Here is a 15,852-nt window from a genome sequence, read left to right on the forward strand (position 1 = left end):
GCTACTGTGGTGGGTAGGCGTAGGAGACACTTGGCGCGATCATCCAAATTTCTTTCAAAACTTGGTTTCCAAAGGAAGCATCAACTATCTTACGTGACATCACAGAGCGTGCAGGCCTCCTTCTTTGCATTATATGTTGTTTAGGGGATGTTAGCGCTTTTATATAGCGTCGGCTACTCCTTTTCACAGGTAATACAGTTCGTAAAAATCCCAGCAGTGAAAAAAAACATTACGTAATAGAGCACCTAAGGACAGCTCACGTAAGTCAGTCAAGCCATAAAAAATATCACCCAAGCACGAATTCCAGCCACTTAGCTACACGAAAAACATCAGAAAATACAGTCCTTTTATATGAGAGGTATACGAAGTGAACATGGACTCTTTACTGTTTATGCTTGCAGCTGAAGTCCCACCACCACAGGCTAGTTGAAGGAACGCCGGGAGGCGAATTTACCGGGCAGCCAGCACGCGACGACACCACATGGAGTCTGTGGCTTACCGAGCGTCGACTCTGCTCGACTTCCCGAGCAGCCGGGAGCTTCTGGCGCGGTTCACGTACTACGACTACGCAGTGTTCGTGTGCATGCTGGCCATGTCCGGCTCGCTGGGCCTGTGGAGCGCCTGGCACGACAGCCGCAGAGACGCCAAGAGCGGCATCTCGCTGCTGCTGAACGGCGAGCGGCGACTTCCCGCGGTTCCCGTGGGCGCCTCGCTCATGGCCAGCTTCATATCGGCCGCCTACCTGCTGGGAAACGCAGCCGAGGTGTATCGCAACGGAACGCTCTACATGATGACGTTCGTGTCGTACGCGCTTTCTTTAGCCGTGACGGCGCACCTGTTCATGCCCGTCTTCTATCGGCTTGAGGTCATGACTGCCTACGAGGTGAGTGAACCGGGATCGTCGTGGGGTTTTTCTTGGCTTCGTTAACTTTTGGCTTTATTAGGTTGCATCTAACGAAGGAACGGGTCCGTCGATCCATACCTTCCCCTTCGTTCCTATCATAAAGAGCGAACTTGTCGTTTCGAATTCATCTAACGCGTGTGTAGTTGAATGTGGGGAGGGACACAAGTGTATCATGTGTCTCGCTAAACATGCCGCGGCCGCGAGAAACTCTGCATCCGACACAACCAGCTTTGTCCTCTCGTCTTGTACGTGCATTATGCTTTAGCTGGTATAGACACCTTCAAATTTTGGCGTTCCTCGTTTCCAGCATGTACTGGAGGAGACAGTGCGGCGTGATTACGTCTTTGCGAAGTATTGCTGTTTGTGAAATGCAGTGGGCTAAGAGAGAGAGAGAGAGAGAGAAAGAGCAGAGGAAGGTAGAGAGGTTAACCACAAGTTTGTATCCGGTATGCTACCTGCACTGGACTTGGGGAATAGGGGGTTGAAAGCGAGATAGAGAAAATAAATAATAAGGGAAAAAAACAATCACAACCACACAAACACATGAGAGCGTTCCGCTCAGAGGCGCTCTGACAGGCCAGTGGATCGCAGGAAGGCTAGTAGTGGTTGTAAAGCCTTCTTCTGCGACGTTATGTTAAAGTGTTCTAGAACACCATAGTTATGTCCGGACTAAAGTCCCTAGATTTTTCCCTGTTCTTTCTTAAGTACCAACAACCATTGAAGCGCCGGCGACGAATCTCATTGGCTAACGCTCGTTTTCGGAGCCACGTTCTTCCTAACTCTTTTCCAGCACCTGGTGAAACGCGTCCCCCATTCACTAATGGCAGGGGGTTGACGGGAGGAGAAAGGCGCGTCGCGGTAGCATATTGCCCGCTGAAAGATGCGTGGCTAATGTACTTAGATCACATGGCTTTGTAAATCTTCCAAGTTAGGAAGAAAATGGCGTCGCACGCCAGCTGCGCGTGAGAGAGGGCCGTGAAAGGAGGCAGTTGTCGGTACTTAAGTAAAAAGGAAAAATCTAGGCGATCGCGTAGTAGTTTTTCTTCCGAAACATTCTCACTTGTAACATATGTAAGAAGGCTGTAAGTGGCTATAGGAAAAATACACTTCATGGTGACGATTCATGGTGACGATTTGTGGGCGCCGTAGAGTACAAGAGTGCGTTTGTTATATGTCATTGCCCTTTCAGTAAGCCATAGTTGCCCATTCGGGAAAGCACTGACAAGCGGCTCTCCCAGTGCTCGTCTGGGTTATTCTGGAAACAGCAGACCATGTAATGCATACAGTGTGGCAGCTACACTGCCTGAGGTGGAGATGTGGAGTGTGGTGGGGATGATGCATACCACCGTGTAAGCGTGTGAGAACATTGTTTTCTGGATAGTTTACGACAGGTCATTTCTTCTTCTCTATTTGTGGGTTCTATGCCACAATTGCTGTTCTACAACTCCCGAATAAACGTCACCCCTGTATTCTCAAAACAACAAATACGGTGCACCCATAACATCTCGAAGACTGAGACAAGTCAGCCAATTAACAGAGTCTGCTGATGGCATTGTTCAAAAGTCTACAAAAAAATTCACAATTTCGCCGCTAGGGCGGAGCAATGAATGCGACAGCAAAAAAAAAAAAAAAAAAGCACCGACAAGCGGCTCTCCCAGTGCTCGTAGGATTGGACCCAAGTCTGGGTTTCTTTTTTTTTTTATCAAACTACAGGGACAACAACTTTAATGAGCACGGAGCACGTTAAACGTTGAAACTAAACGCGGACGTGCGTTTCCGAAGCAGGTTCCGAGCGGGTTCCCCACAGCAGCTGTCATGCAGGGGAGGAGGAGGAGGAATAAACTTTATTATGAACCAGCAATTTAGGTTCGTTGGCCTAGGCCTCCCACGTGGGGACGTCGAGGTCTTGCCTCTTCGCCGCCTCGCGGGCTTGCTGGATGGCCCATAGCTGATCGTCGAGGTGGGAGCTGCGCAGGGCGCAGCTGCAGGGGAGTTATTTTTTTTTTCCTTTGCATATTTTCAGATTCAGTGTAACTTGAAGTACAGGTGGTATTTGGGTGAGCTAAAGGTGCTTGTTTTCTAGTTTGAATAAAATATGCAGGTGGTGCGCGTACCTCTACTTTCGGAAACTTCATCGGGCACCTAGCGCTCTTGTATGTGTAGCACAATATACGCGCTACTATTGGTTTGACTGTGTTTGTCAGCGTTCGGAAGTGTTGCCACGGTTATACGGTATTTTTAACTAAGTTTATTTTGTTTATACTCTAAAGGCCGAACCATATAGAGCGCTTTTGCCGGCGTTTTCCCGGCGTTTTGTACGCCGGCGTCCCTCGACGTCGACGCTACCGGTGACGGTGGCCGAAACGTCCACCTCTGGACGGTCCAGACATCGCGGGCGGCAGCGTCGACGCCGGAAGCAGTTCGATAGACGCAGAACCAATCAGCGTGCAGCTGGCAGCGACTTCCGCTACGTAACGGCGTTGTTGCTGCTGCGAAAATGGCTGCCGCCCGCCTCGAATCTAATAAGTCGTCGCCGTGCGCTGTGTGGCCCTTAAGTTCTCAACTGATGCTTGTATTTGACTTAGCTTGTTCCCTAGAAGCTTCGACAGCAAAGCGCTCGTGATATCTTTGAACTCTTTCCGAGAGCCGTACTCAAGTTCATCGGTAGGCTTAGCAGGAATGAGTGTATTGGCCGAATACGTGGCCTCAAAGACGTGCGGCAGCTTCAAGCTCAGAGGCCATATATTACGAGTTTGTGGTTCTTCTCAATGCCAATAGCTGGCGCTGCAAGTCAAATAAAAAAATAGACTTTTCGGCGGCACTGTGACTCGTTTTTTTGCACCACAGAACTGCAAATGAGACATAAAAGCTATAATCAGGAATATATCTTGTTGGTCCATTGACGGAAACTGTACACTGCTTTACGAGGTGTCAGGTTCATTCCCTCTGGTCACACTGTGCGACGCTGAGTTAACGCTCCTCATATGGTTTGCCGCCCTCTCTGACGGCGTTGATGCGACGACGCCGAGGGACGCAACGTCAGAAAACGCCTGCCAAAACGCTCTATATGGTTCGGCCTTAAGAGGTTTACTTAGGAGAAGGGGGATATTCCACAAATGCAGTTGCACTGCATTTGAGGAATAAAAGCAACTTGAGCGCGTTTCAAGATCCAGGAAATATAGCATGCCCACTAATGTCTCGCCCATTTTAATGTTTAACTGTTTTTAACAACGTGCATTTATCCAAAGCCGTTCCCCTTTTACTACCCCTGCCGCGTCCGTGTCCCGCAGATAAAGGTATGTGGTAGAGCACTGCACGGGCCCAGGCCAACCCGAAAGCCCGGGCCCGGGCCCGGCCCCCGGGCCGTCCGAAGCGTTTTCCGGCGGGCCCGGGCCGGGCTCGGGCTTGAAATTGCGGGCCTGGCCGGGCCCGGGCTTGAGGCTGCAGGCCGGGCCGGACTCGGGCCCGCTCATTAAAAGGCCTAAGTCGGGCCTTCGAGCACACGCGAACGTTACGCATTGCATGGTCTAAGGCATTCTGTGCCAAGCTGAAGTGACACGTGCAGAAGAGCTGGCTCTTAGTAAAGCTTAGCAAAGAAAATAGAAAAACAGTTGAAGTTCTTTTTTTTCACCAGTATAGATATATTATATCTATACTGGTGCGTTTATTTTATGCTGTATGCTCATGAATTCACATGTGTTATATATATTCGTATGCTAGATGACCTGATAGGACAAAATCGTACCCGCGTACTTAACAGCGAAACAGCTTAACCCCCTGAGCTACCACCGCGAGCAAAGCAAAATTTCGATGCATGTATACACACCGGATTTTCCGTCCGATCGCCCGCTACAAAGCGCAAGGCATCATTAATAATCATCATCAACAACTAATATCCTCTAGAGGACCCCGGCCGGGCCTGGTCATGAACTCACGCGCCCTGGATAAGTTTAGTAATGAACGCCCGGGCCCGGGCCGGGCTCGGGCTGGGTTCGGGCTTCATAAAGCAAGCCCTGGCCGGGCTCGGGCCGGAAAATCAGGCCCGTACAGTGCTCTAGTAGGTGGCAATGTTACCCAATGCAATTTCAAATAAATTTGGGGTATGTATCCGAGCTATTTAATGTTATAGATACGGGGTGTGACTCTGCATTGACTACTACGCACTAACCTACGGCATAAATAATGCCGAAGCAATAAAAAAATTGGCCGCGTATCTGCGTGCTTCGCTGCAAATGTCGTCTAAAGACGATAGAGGAGGCGCTGCGTGAGATATGGACGCCATCTGGCAATACGTCGGGAAACACGAGTGCTGTGTTGCGGGCTGGTAGTCCCGGCGCAGCGGCAGGCGAAGACCAGCGGTGACCAACGCGACCGGTGGGGACGCCGGCCAGCCCGAACACGCTGTTTGGCGCGATGCGCCGAAGGAGAAGAAACGTCCGCACTCAACAAGTACTCTCCACAAACTCTCTTACTTACACGTCGCCTGGGTAAAACAGGAATGCCAGAGCGGCGCCCCCTGTCATTCGTACAATGCAATACTGAACCGAAACCGAAACACAACATGAGCTTGTGCAGAGGGCACGGAGGAAGACAAGTTTCAGCGCAGTCGCATTTTCAGCGCACCTTAAGAAACTAGGGTTGTAACATTGTAGGGCGAGTAGGGCCAGAAGGACCGTCACGACGAAAACCTGCCTCCTCAGTCGTATTCGCCTGGAACGTTGGTGTGGCTTCGCGTTCCCTCCTCCGCTCCTGGCTTTTCCACAAAGCTACTGCCTAAGTACGAAGGCCCCTACCGCGTCCTACGTCAAGCATCCCAGTTAACTATATGATTGAGCCTGTTCAATCATCTACGGACCGCCGTCGTTGCGGCCGCGAGACTGTTCACGTCGATTGACTGAAGCCGCATTATGACCCACCAGTTGTACCTGTTCCTTAGGTCGCCAGGATGGCTCCTTTTCCGCGGGGGAGTGATTAGTAACATGGTAGGGCGCAGACAAGAACGCCTGCGAAAGAAGAAGACGATTGTTGTTGGCGCTCGCGCTTGCTCGGCTTGGACCGCTGATCGCTTCAGCTGTGGCAATCTTTTAATAAACGCGTTACTGTCTCAACGTTAAACGCATACCATCAAGGTCTTTAAAATTGCGTATCTATGTATTTTCTGTTAAAGGAACACACCGCCTAATACTTACCTAGTGATGTTGCGCCTCAGATATGCGTAATGTTTGCTTTTTGATCAACAATGTACACAAGTATGAACCTAGTCAGCCGTTCACGATGGCTGGCCCTTGGGCAAGTGGTTCAACTTTGGCCGAGTGGCTGAATCGAGGGACGTGCCGACAAACAGAAAGACAGACAGAAGGACAGACAGAAAGACAGACCAAAATTTCTGTTTAAGTTCCCTAAGAAAGACTATCGTCTTTAATAGCGTTGCTACAGTGTACTAGAAGGGGGCAGTGGAACGAACGAAGCGGCCGCGCCGCATCTCGGGTGATGCTCCGACGGGCGATCGTAGCGGCGGCGCTGTAGTCACTTTGTACTGAAGCTGTGGAGAGCGTCTGCACTTGGCGCGCGCGCGTCGCAGCCTAATTGCGCGTTTTGAGCGCGTTTAATACATTACTTAGCTTTAATCGGTGTCTCAACGCCTGCTACGCGCGTTGGTGCACGAGCGAATATGCAGGCGTGCCAAAATTGCTCCGAGATATTTCCTGTTTTTGGAGCCTGCCGGCCACAAGAGAAGGCGACAATCGGATTTTGCACCTAGCTGCACACTGATTGCTGTGCAGGTTGCAAACAACACTTCGAGCCGCGCTTCACTATAAGTGACTGCGAAGAAATAAAAAAAAACATGGCTGATCCCTCCGTCATAGGAATCGGTATAACACGAAAGTGAAACGTGTCTTCACAGAAGTAGTGCTTATTGTGTAGTGATATATGAGAGCTTGTACAATGTCTATTCGTGTTTGGCAGCTATAGCACCGTTTGACGTGGATGCACCCATGTTGACAGCATGTCTCTATCGCGAAGACTAACGCCCATGATCATGATTAAACCGTTGAGGTAGCTGACGGTGTGAACAGATATTTGGACACAGCGAATCGTGAATCGCGCGTAAGGATGATATCAACAAGTTCATAATCAACATTGGTACCCAGTATGCACTTCTTCAAAGCGTCGTCAATTAAGGAGAGGAACGGCACGGTGTGCGCTTTCTAGTAAAGGGTAGCCGACGCCTGTGCTCATGCATACATAACACACACTGCACTTCAGCAACGCGGGAGGTAGAGGTTCGTAGCCTGAGCCGCAAACGCGTGCGTCCCGCTGGCCTCTGTCTCGCAGGCGCTGCTCTCGCTCCACCAAGGCACGACATTCGCCCGTCGAAATCGCGTCCTTTCTGCAACGCGTATTGCAGCAGTTTTGTTAGTCGGTGCTCTCGCAATTGAAGCAGTCGGCGGCAGAGAAATCCCGTTCGTGCACGTGGAAGCTGCACTACTCCGATGAGCCGACGCACGCTAACACGAATCCAAAGGCAAAGAACGTAACTGCGTCAAGGGTGCCTCGGCGACGCCAGCGCGGCCAGTCTACCTCTCTGGTATCGAGACGCTTAACCATGACCTCCGATATCACGTGCAATCTCGGAGTAAGCGCTAGTAAGTGTCGATCGTGAAGCATTACTTCTTTTCACCTCTCACAGACGGCGGCACCGCCCCGCTCCGCCCGCCGCGAAAGAGAAGGTGTGAAAAATATAAGGCGCGTTCGCGCCGTGCCTAGCATCTCCCGAGTTGGCTTAGTCGGTAGAGCGTCGGGCGCTCGCCGTCGCGGCCGCAACGTCGTGGGTTCGATTCCCAGCGGGGTATCTTTTTCTTGGTTTTTTCTTTCTCACCCGTTGGCGTCCATTTTATCAACGTCATATCCGTGACGGATGTACTTGGTGGACCCCGGCATAAAACACTTTCGTGTTAAAAAGTCACATTTACACAGGGCATTTGTAAAGATACGCACCGTACATACAGCTTCGCCAACGCGCGGTAAATGTTCGGCGTGCTTTCGGCAGAATATCAGCACACAGCTTTCTGAGCAGAGTTAAATCCAATAGAGCAGGAATCGGAGTACGGCTCTTCTAGGGAGCGCATGCATTCCTTCAACGAGATTACCCAGTCATACCGTGCTGAACGCCAGCTATACCCCCCCACCCCACCGATCCCTAAAAAACTTTCACCAAATATTATGGCGCCGCCTTCAGACCCGCACCCTTCCCTCCCCCTATTTCTTTTCCCGCATTTACCCGGGAGCGTACGCCCCGTCCTGTGCTCAATGCACTCATCCCCACGCTACCCTTACCCACATTCTCATGGAATGCCCGGCGGACCCTCCCCCGCGGGGCCCGGAGCCACTGACCACATGGGAGGAATGGGAGACCCTGCTGCGCTCGACGGACCCGGCCAAGCAGAAGATCGCCACTGACCGGGCCGCCCACGTCATGGAACTGCATGAACTCATGAACGCATAGCGCAGTGGGGTCGTGCGGGGACCCTGGGACGTACGTGCCCAAATCCCTTGGTCCAATAAAGTTTTACCTCCTCCTCCTCAGTTACTCTGAATAAACTAGATGCCGAATCACCACCAGAAGAAAGCATTAAAACAGAAGAAATCAGAATAAGGCACGCCCTTTCTGTTTCCTCTGTCTCTGTCTTCTGGCGGTCGTTCGGCGTCTAGTTAATTGACAGTAATGTAACTAGCCCAGCAAGGACTTCGGCTCAATTACACCGAGATCGTGACTCTTGACGGTCGGTATCAGGCAGCCCATTTTCATTTTTATATTTTGCGCACTTTCCAGCAGTCACTTCGGCTACAAGAACTGTTTTGCAGTATCTCTCAAAGGCATTTCTGAAGCAAGCATCCATTAAAAGCTTTGAAGTTTCGTCCATCAAGGCTTACTACGACAAGTCCTACGCTTAATAATGATAGACACGCAACGAAAACCGCATTAGTAATAGTGCCGATTAGCCGGGTGCCGCCGACGCGCCCAGCAGTTCTTGCGCGTGGCGCCGCGCGCCTTCAGTACCGAGCGAGTGCAGCGCCGCCGCTACGGTCGACGCGGAAGGCATCAGGCGGCGAGGCGCGTTCACGCCACTCGACAGTTCTAGTACACTCTAGCGTTGCTGAGATAATGCTCATGTATACGCACTAACAAAAGCACCCCGGCCCGGCGAAAGGCTGCTTGAAGTTATAACCATTACAAAATCACTTCGCATAGCCGGGTGTTTTCTGTGGGCTCAAATTTCTTGCGACTTATTTTGTTGGGGGATACCTTCCTAGCTTCAGCAGATATTTTTGTCACCGCGAGGAGTGAAAAAAAAATGATGGTTGATCCTTCGGTCATAGGAATCGGAATAACACGAAATGAAGCGTGCCCTTACAGAAGTAACTGAATGTTTACCGTACATTGATATGAGAAAGCTTGCACAATGTATATTGATGCCTGGCAGCTATTCGCCCCGAGATCGGGCTACAGGTGGCAGCACCGTCGCCGCGCTAGTGTGGAGAGGCGGCCGGCGGCGCGTATACACATGTACACAACGGCGCTTCGTTGTGAGCGGTTTGAGCCGATTGTCAGCGAATAAAAGGTGTTAACTGCAGCCTAATGGTAATATGTATGTTGCCCGTTGCCGAATCGATGCAAGAAGCCCGCCGAACCTTTCTATTACTAGTGAGAGAAGCGCAATCTGTCAATCAAATGGATGCTCGCCCGTGGCGACAGTCTGCGTTTTCGCACTATATCACGTTTCTTGTTTTATTTGCACTTGTTGGGCTTGTGTTCCGCCTACTACGCACTGCCGTAGTGCGACTGAACTAACAAAATATTTAGTTCATGTTCTTCTGGATACAAAAAAAACACTCAAAGAAAGAAAGAAAGCCCGTATTCTTGTGCGATGAGTTGAAGTAGGCACGAATACGTATCCGCATTTTACAGCGAAAGCTGTTATGAGATCATTTCACCGGCCGTTTTGGCGCCGTAGTTGTCCGCCGCCGCCGCCGCCGGTGTCCTTAACCAGTATCGCTCGAAATAAGAAAAAAAACGAAATGAGAAAAAAATTCCAGGATGGAACGAGGTTCGAACCTGGGCCCTCTGCGTGGGAGCCCAGTATTCAACCTCTGAGCCATGCCGGTGCTTGGAACTGCTTTGAAAAAAGCTCCTATGCATGCTTCATGTCGGGAAGGAACCACATTAGCATATGCAATATAGCGTGGTAGAAGAGTAAAATAAGCACCAAGCGTCGCACAACGCGAATTCTGTAACCAGGCGTCACACAATGCGAATTGCGCAACGAGTAGGTTGTTGAATGCTTCCAACCCATTACAAAGGACTCTGCCATAATTCTTCATCGTCATCAGGCACAGCATCAACAAAGTGCGCATAATGCCTTACATGCGTATAGCAGGTACCAACGCTCTCCGTAGAATGACGAAAAATGGCACAGTGCCTGCTGCCATACTTCTAAAAAATTACAATGATTTATAGCGTAGTGCGTTCCTCGCAAGTGCACTTGTATTGGTTGCCAAGGAAGCTCGTAAGCGCATGATCCACTTCCTCGGCGTCTCAGTAAAATTACAATGATTTATAGCGTAGTGGGTTCCTCGCAAGTGCACTTGTATTGGTTGCCAAGGAAGCCCATAAGCGCATGATCCATTTCCTTGGGGTCTCAGTAAAGTTCTTCGCCCCCCCCCCCCCCCCCCCGTCTCTCTCCCACGTCAACCTATGTTATACAGCATGACGGGAGAGGGAAATAACGACCGGGCGTCACCCAATGCAAATTACATAACTGGTGGGCCGTTTAAAGATTCCAACCCATTACAATGGGCTGAGCCATAATTCTTCATCGTCATCAGTCGTCGCGTCAACAAAGTGCACATAATGCCTTACAGACGTGTAGCTGGTGCCTCGCTTCTCCGCAGAATGACGAATAATGGCTTAGTAGGTGCTTCCCAACTTCACAAAAATTGTGATTTATGGCGTAGTGGATACCTTTCTAGTGTACTTGTATTGTAGCTCCAAGAGAGCTTAACGGGCTCGAGAAACGCCGCTCTTCCAGCTTTCGCTGTGACTGTGCTGCGGTTTCAGCGCAGGCCTGGCGTTTTTTTTTTTACTCAGTGCTCCATGAAATGTAGGACAGTTGATAAATTTAGTCAGGAAAGCCACGTGGCTGACAGCGCTTTAGCGAGACGTTTAACACGCACGCGCCTGTTCTTACTCCAATAAGAGTACAAAAAAGTAACAGTTCAGCACATAGCTTTTTCTTCGATTGATTACTTGCATAGCAGTGATGCAACAAAGGGTCGCTCATTCTAAAGAAGTGTACTTTTTTCAAGCGAATAATGCCCGCTCCTTCCGTCAGTCTATAACTACGCCACTCAAACACTCAAGATAATGTAAAAAAACGAGGCTTTGCGTGAAATTATACGACATAAATGTGATGCACGCCGTCTGGATTAATTTTGACCATCTGTATTCTTTAAAACGTACCTAAATCTAAGTACACGGATGTGTCTGTATAAATTTTGCTCCAAGTTAAAATTGCTCACGGCAACTCAAGTTTAATCACCTCCGTGTAATTCCATTTTCTGTTCTTTTAAGGGACAATTTAAAGTACCTAAGTATCAGACTTTTCCTGACAGCATTAGAAGAGAAACTTGGCCTAGTTCATCATTGTGAAGGAAAAAGCCTGTGTCGTGTCTTCCTCCCTCCTCGTCCGTTTTTAGCGCTCGTTTTCCTTCACAGTGATTTACTTGACAGAAATATTTCTCGGTAGTGGGACAAGAACCGTACAATAAAGGGACATCTTATGCAAAATAAAGCTCGTCGCATAACCGATAAGCAAAAGTGCCGCAGTTATACTCCTAACAGCAACGCAAAAGTGGATGGCCTTGAGCCTTGTTTCTTTTTTTTTACCACTGAGTCGCTAAAAGGCAGCGTTCACGTGCTCTTTAGTACTCCTCGTGTTTGGGACGACGCCAAGTGCACTTTACGATTTGTTTTAACCACAAAGCGGCACCTAAACTAAAATGATTCTGGCGAAAGGAGGGTACGGCGACAATACACAGCATTCTCGACAAGTGCACTCACTGATCTTATCACAGTGCAAATACAACCGAGCAAGGCCAAATGCTTCGGTACATCGTGTTAGGCATACGTATAAGCAATTAAAATTACGCTAACACAACGGAAGAATCCACCCTTTGGGGGCATGCATGACGTACGCGCACATGCAAACACGACGTGGCTAGCAGACGACGCAGGGAGCAATCCACACTAGGCGCGGTTCAACCAGTAGCCACCAGACGGCGACTCCGCTCGATCTCGGGGCGAATAGAGCCATTAAACGTGGGTGCACCCACTTTGATGATTGGTGGTACATCTCCATCCCGACGACTAACGTCCATGTTAAATGATTAAACAAACCCTTGTGGTAGCTGCAGTAGTTAACGGTGAAAGCGCAATCAGAGAACGAGGTGTGATAGCTAGAAGAGCGTCGCATATTCGACGCAGAACTTGGTCGCCATCTTGCGGCATATTAAAATGTGATTGAACACCACGGCCGGACGAGGGGAACGCGGTGTTACAGCCAGGTGAGGCAGGCGCGCGTCGCAGAGCTATTTTTGGTTTGGATTAGCGCGATGCTATGAGCGAAGCCGACGCTTTTACGACGTTTGGACTAAGGTCGCCACCTCGCGGTGTGTTAAGGCATTGACAAAATTGAACTTCTATTGAAAACGCGCCGAATGGGACGTATGTGTAACGCGTTGCAGGTGCTAATCGCGGAGGCCACAGTAATGACGAATTACTTTACCGCTCTCAGTGGGCAACACCACCCCGCCGACCGGGAGAGTGGTAGATATAAAAGGCGCGTTTGTAAAGCCTCTAGAGTCTGTGACTGTGGCGCAGCGGATAACGTGCCCGGCATCTATTGTTGCGGACAGAGCGGTCGTGGGTTCGATGCCCGTTCACGGCACTTTTTTTCTTCGCCATCTGATGCTGTAAATTTTTTTCGACGTCATTTCCGTGACGGAAATACGCCACTAAAGTCTTGGTGGACCCCAGCCTAAAACACTTTCGTGTTAAAAAGCTTTTTTCCGTCCTCCGCGCGGTGAGGCAACCGAAGGCATAGGGACCCGACATACTAGCGTGTCATGCTCCAAACATTAAATTCAAACGCAGAATTCCTGCGTCCACTCAACTTCAGGAACATAAACGCTTCTAGTTTGCATCAACAACGCGACAGAGGCGCGTGAAGTACTCTCTATATACTTGCTAAAATAGCCCAACTCCGTACCTATCGCTGACCCAGCGCTGCCACCGCTGGACCCTTTGGGCGGGACGCGAAGGCGAAAAGGTCACGTGTCGCCAACCGGCCTATCGCAGAGCGCGGCGGCTGGATCAAGACATTTCGATACTTTTGAAAGCTAGAGGGACTTTAGATAGCAGTAACTTGAAATGTTATACGAAGTAAGCCTAGCAGCTAACTTCATTAGGATCTGATCTCGCCGAACTCTACAGAACCCTCGTGTAAGGGTATACGGCCGCTCCAAGAAGCGAGGCGGTTTTCTCGGGCTGTCTGTCGTCTCAACGCGAAGTAGGCGGTGAGAGAACAGCACGTACAAGGTAATACGAGCCGCCTACTCATGTCTGCCGAGGTTGCGTGCGCGACTCTTGATCTAGCGTGCGACTCTAGCGCGACTCTAGCGTGCGTCTCTTCATCAAAGTTCGCCGTTCCTGCCCGATCGACACAGCTCCCCACCGGCACCCCTTCATGCGTGCTCCTTCGCCCGACGGAGCCGGCCGACGCGTTCCACCTCTGCTCGAACCGCGCCCGTGTGCAGAGGCCGCAAGCTTTCGCTCGCACACAGAACATACGACGCGCAGGGCGATGTTATTGATTTGTACTTTATACAGAACATGACGGCGACGGCAAAAATGTGCCTCGAGTATCCGTATAATGGCTATCGCAATAAAACAGAAGCATTTATTATCTCCGTGGGGTTCACCGTAAACTCTTCATTCACCTTGACGACCACTACGATGTCTCAGAAACCGAAACAGAAACCGAGCACTTTGGTGGCCTGCTCACCCAGAAACATCCTGCGCACTCGAAGCCGCTAACCAGCCTCAAGACTGGAAGTGCCACATGTGCAGCACGACAAATTCGTCGAGGCTCTCGTGTTCAGGGTAGCGAGTTTTCGCAGGGATATCACCGATCTCAGCACAAATGCAAGGTGCGGACCATCGCTGCTCTTTCTACATCAAACTGTGGGCAAAGCCAAAAAATTGGCCGCGTATCTGCGTGCTTCGCTGCAAATGTCGTCTAAAGACGATAGAAGAGGCGCTGCGTGAGATATGAACGCCATCTGGCAATACGTCGGGAAACGTGAATGCTGTGTTGCGGGCTGGTAGTCCCGGCGCAGCAGCAGGCAAGACCGGCGGTGACCAACGCGACCGGCGGGGACGCCAGCCAGCCCGAACACGCGGTTTGGCGCGAAGCGCCGAAGCAGAAGAAATGTCCGCACTCAACGAGTACTCTCCACACACTCTTTTATATTCACGTCGCCTGGGTAAAGCAGGAATGCCAGAGCGGCGCCCCATGGCACTCGTACAGTGCAATACTGAACTGAAACCGAAACACAACAATGAGCTCGCGCAGAGGGCATGGAGGAAGCCAAGTTTCGGCGCAGTCGCATTTTCAGCGCAGCTTAGGAACTAGGGTCTCTAGAATTACGTATCTATGTATTTTCTATTAAAGGAACACACCACCTAATATTTACCTAGTGATGTTGCGCCTCAAATATGCGTAATGTTTGCTTTTTGATCAACCATGTACACAAGTATGAACCTAGTGAGCCGTTCACGATGGCTGGCCTTTGTGCAAGTGGTTCAACTTTGGCCAAGTGGCTGAATCGAGGGACGTGCCGACAAACAGAAAGACAGACAGAAGGACAGACAGAAAGACCAAAATTTCTGCGTTTAAGTCAGGGGGAGGTTACTCCGTATACCTCCCATAGGATGCCTTAATTCATGACGTCAGCGCTGGCAGCGCCAAACGTCCCTTCAGTTAATATCCTGGCGGCTGGGATTCGGAGACTCGAACGGCAGAATGGCGGCGCACACGGTATGCGTCGTCATGGCAACACTAACACCAGCCGCGCCTCCTCTCCTAGCGCCCTGGCGCGCGCCGGGTTTTTCTCTTTTTGTTTTGTTTGCGTGCGCGGGCTCCATATTCCTTTCTTTTATGACCCCCTCGCCCCTCCTCCGCGTGCTGCGCCGTGCAGCGCGCCGGGCGCTTTTTTTTTTTTTTTTTTTTTTTTTGCATCCGCTGCGCGTGCTGCGCCGCGCGTTCGTTGCCCGTTTTATTTATTATTTTTATTTACAAATACTTCTGTCTCAGTTATTGAGACATAGCAGGAGTGGATACAGATGTTCAACACAATGAAGAAAAAAAATACAATTTAACAAAATACATGATTTCGCAACTCTTTTTCAAATTGCTGAGCATCGAGTCTGCGCAGAGACCCATCAAGCTCATTCCATAGATCCACGGTCCGCGGAAAAAAGGAAAACTTAAAACAATCAAGACTAGCTCTAAACGGCATAATATTTAGGGAATTGAATCGTCGCGTACGGCGTGCAGAAGCTGCAACAAAAGAAATGGGTGCTAGTACACTTAAGCCGGTGTGAACTATCTTATGCAGGAGGATGATTCGATCGCAAGTGCGCCGATGTTCGAGAGGCTGCAGCGATAAAACATGCGCATGCGCACTAGGCGAGAACCGCCGGTCATAGCGACGCAAAATAAACCTTATTGCTTTTTTTTGAACAGATTCTAGCATAGCTATGTCATGTTTGTGGTGAGGTGACCAAACAACCGACGCATATTCGAGTATAGGCCTGACCAAGGTCT

The 15,852-nt window shown here is 50.2% G+C and overlaps 1 protein-coding gene across 1 annotated transcript in view; it reads left to right on the plus strand.

The window, feature by feature from the left end:
- The first annotated feature begins 455 nt into the window (after positions 1-455).
- The window catches only part of LOC119386131 (sodium-coupled monocarboxylate transporter 1-like), a 44,845-nt gene continuing 29,448 nt past the window's right edge, over positions 456-15,852 (plus strand). Inside the window, exon 1 of the mRNA XM_037653474.2 lies at positions 456-883. Within this exon, the coding sequence (XP_037509402.2) occupies positions 482-883 (402 nt within the window). The 5' untranslated portion in view covers positions 456-481. The remainder of the gene's footprint in view (positions 884-15,852) is intronic.

The sequence above is a fragment of the Rhipicephalus sanguineus genome, chromosome 3 (assembly GCF_013339695.2).
Source record: "Rhipicephalus sanguineus isolate Rsan-2018 chromosome 3, BIME_Rsan_1.4, whole genome shotgun sequence".
NCBI lineage: Eukaryota > Metazoa > Arthropoda > Arachnida > Ixodida > Ixodidae > Rhipicephalus > Rhipicephalus sanguineus.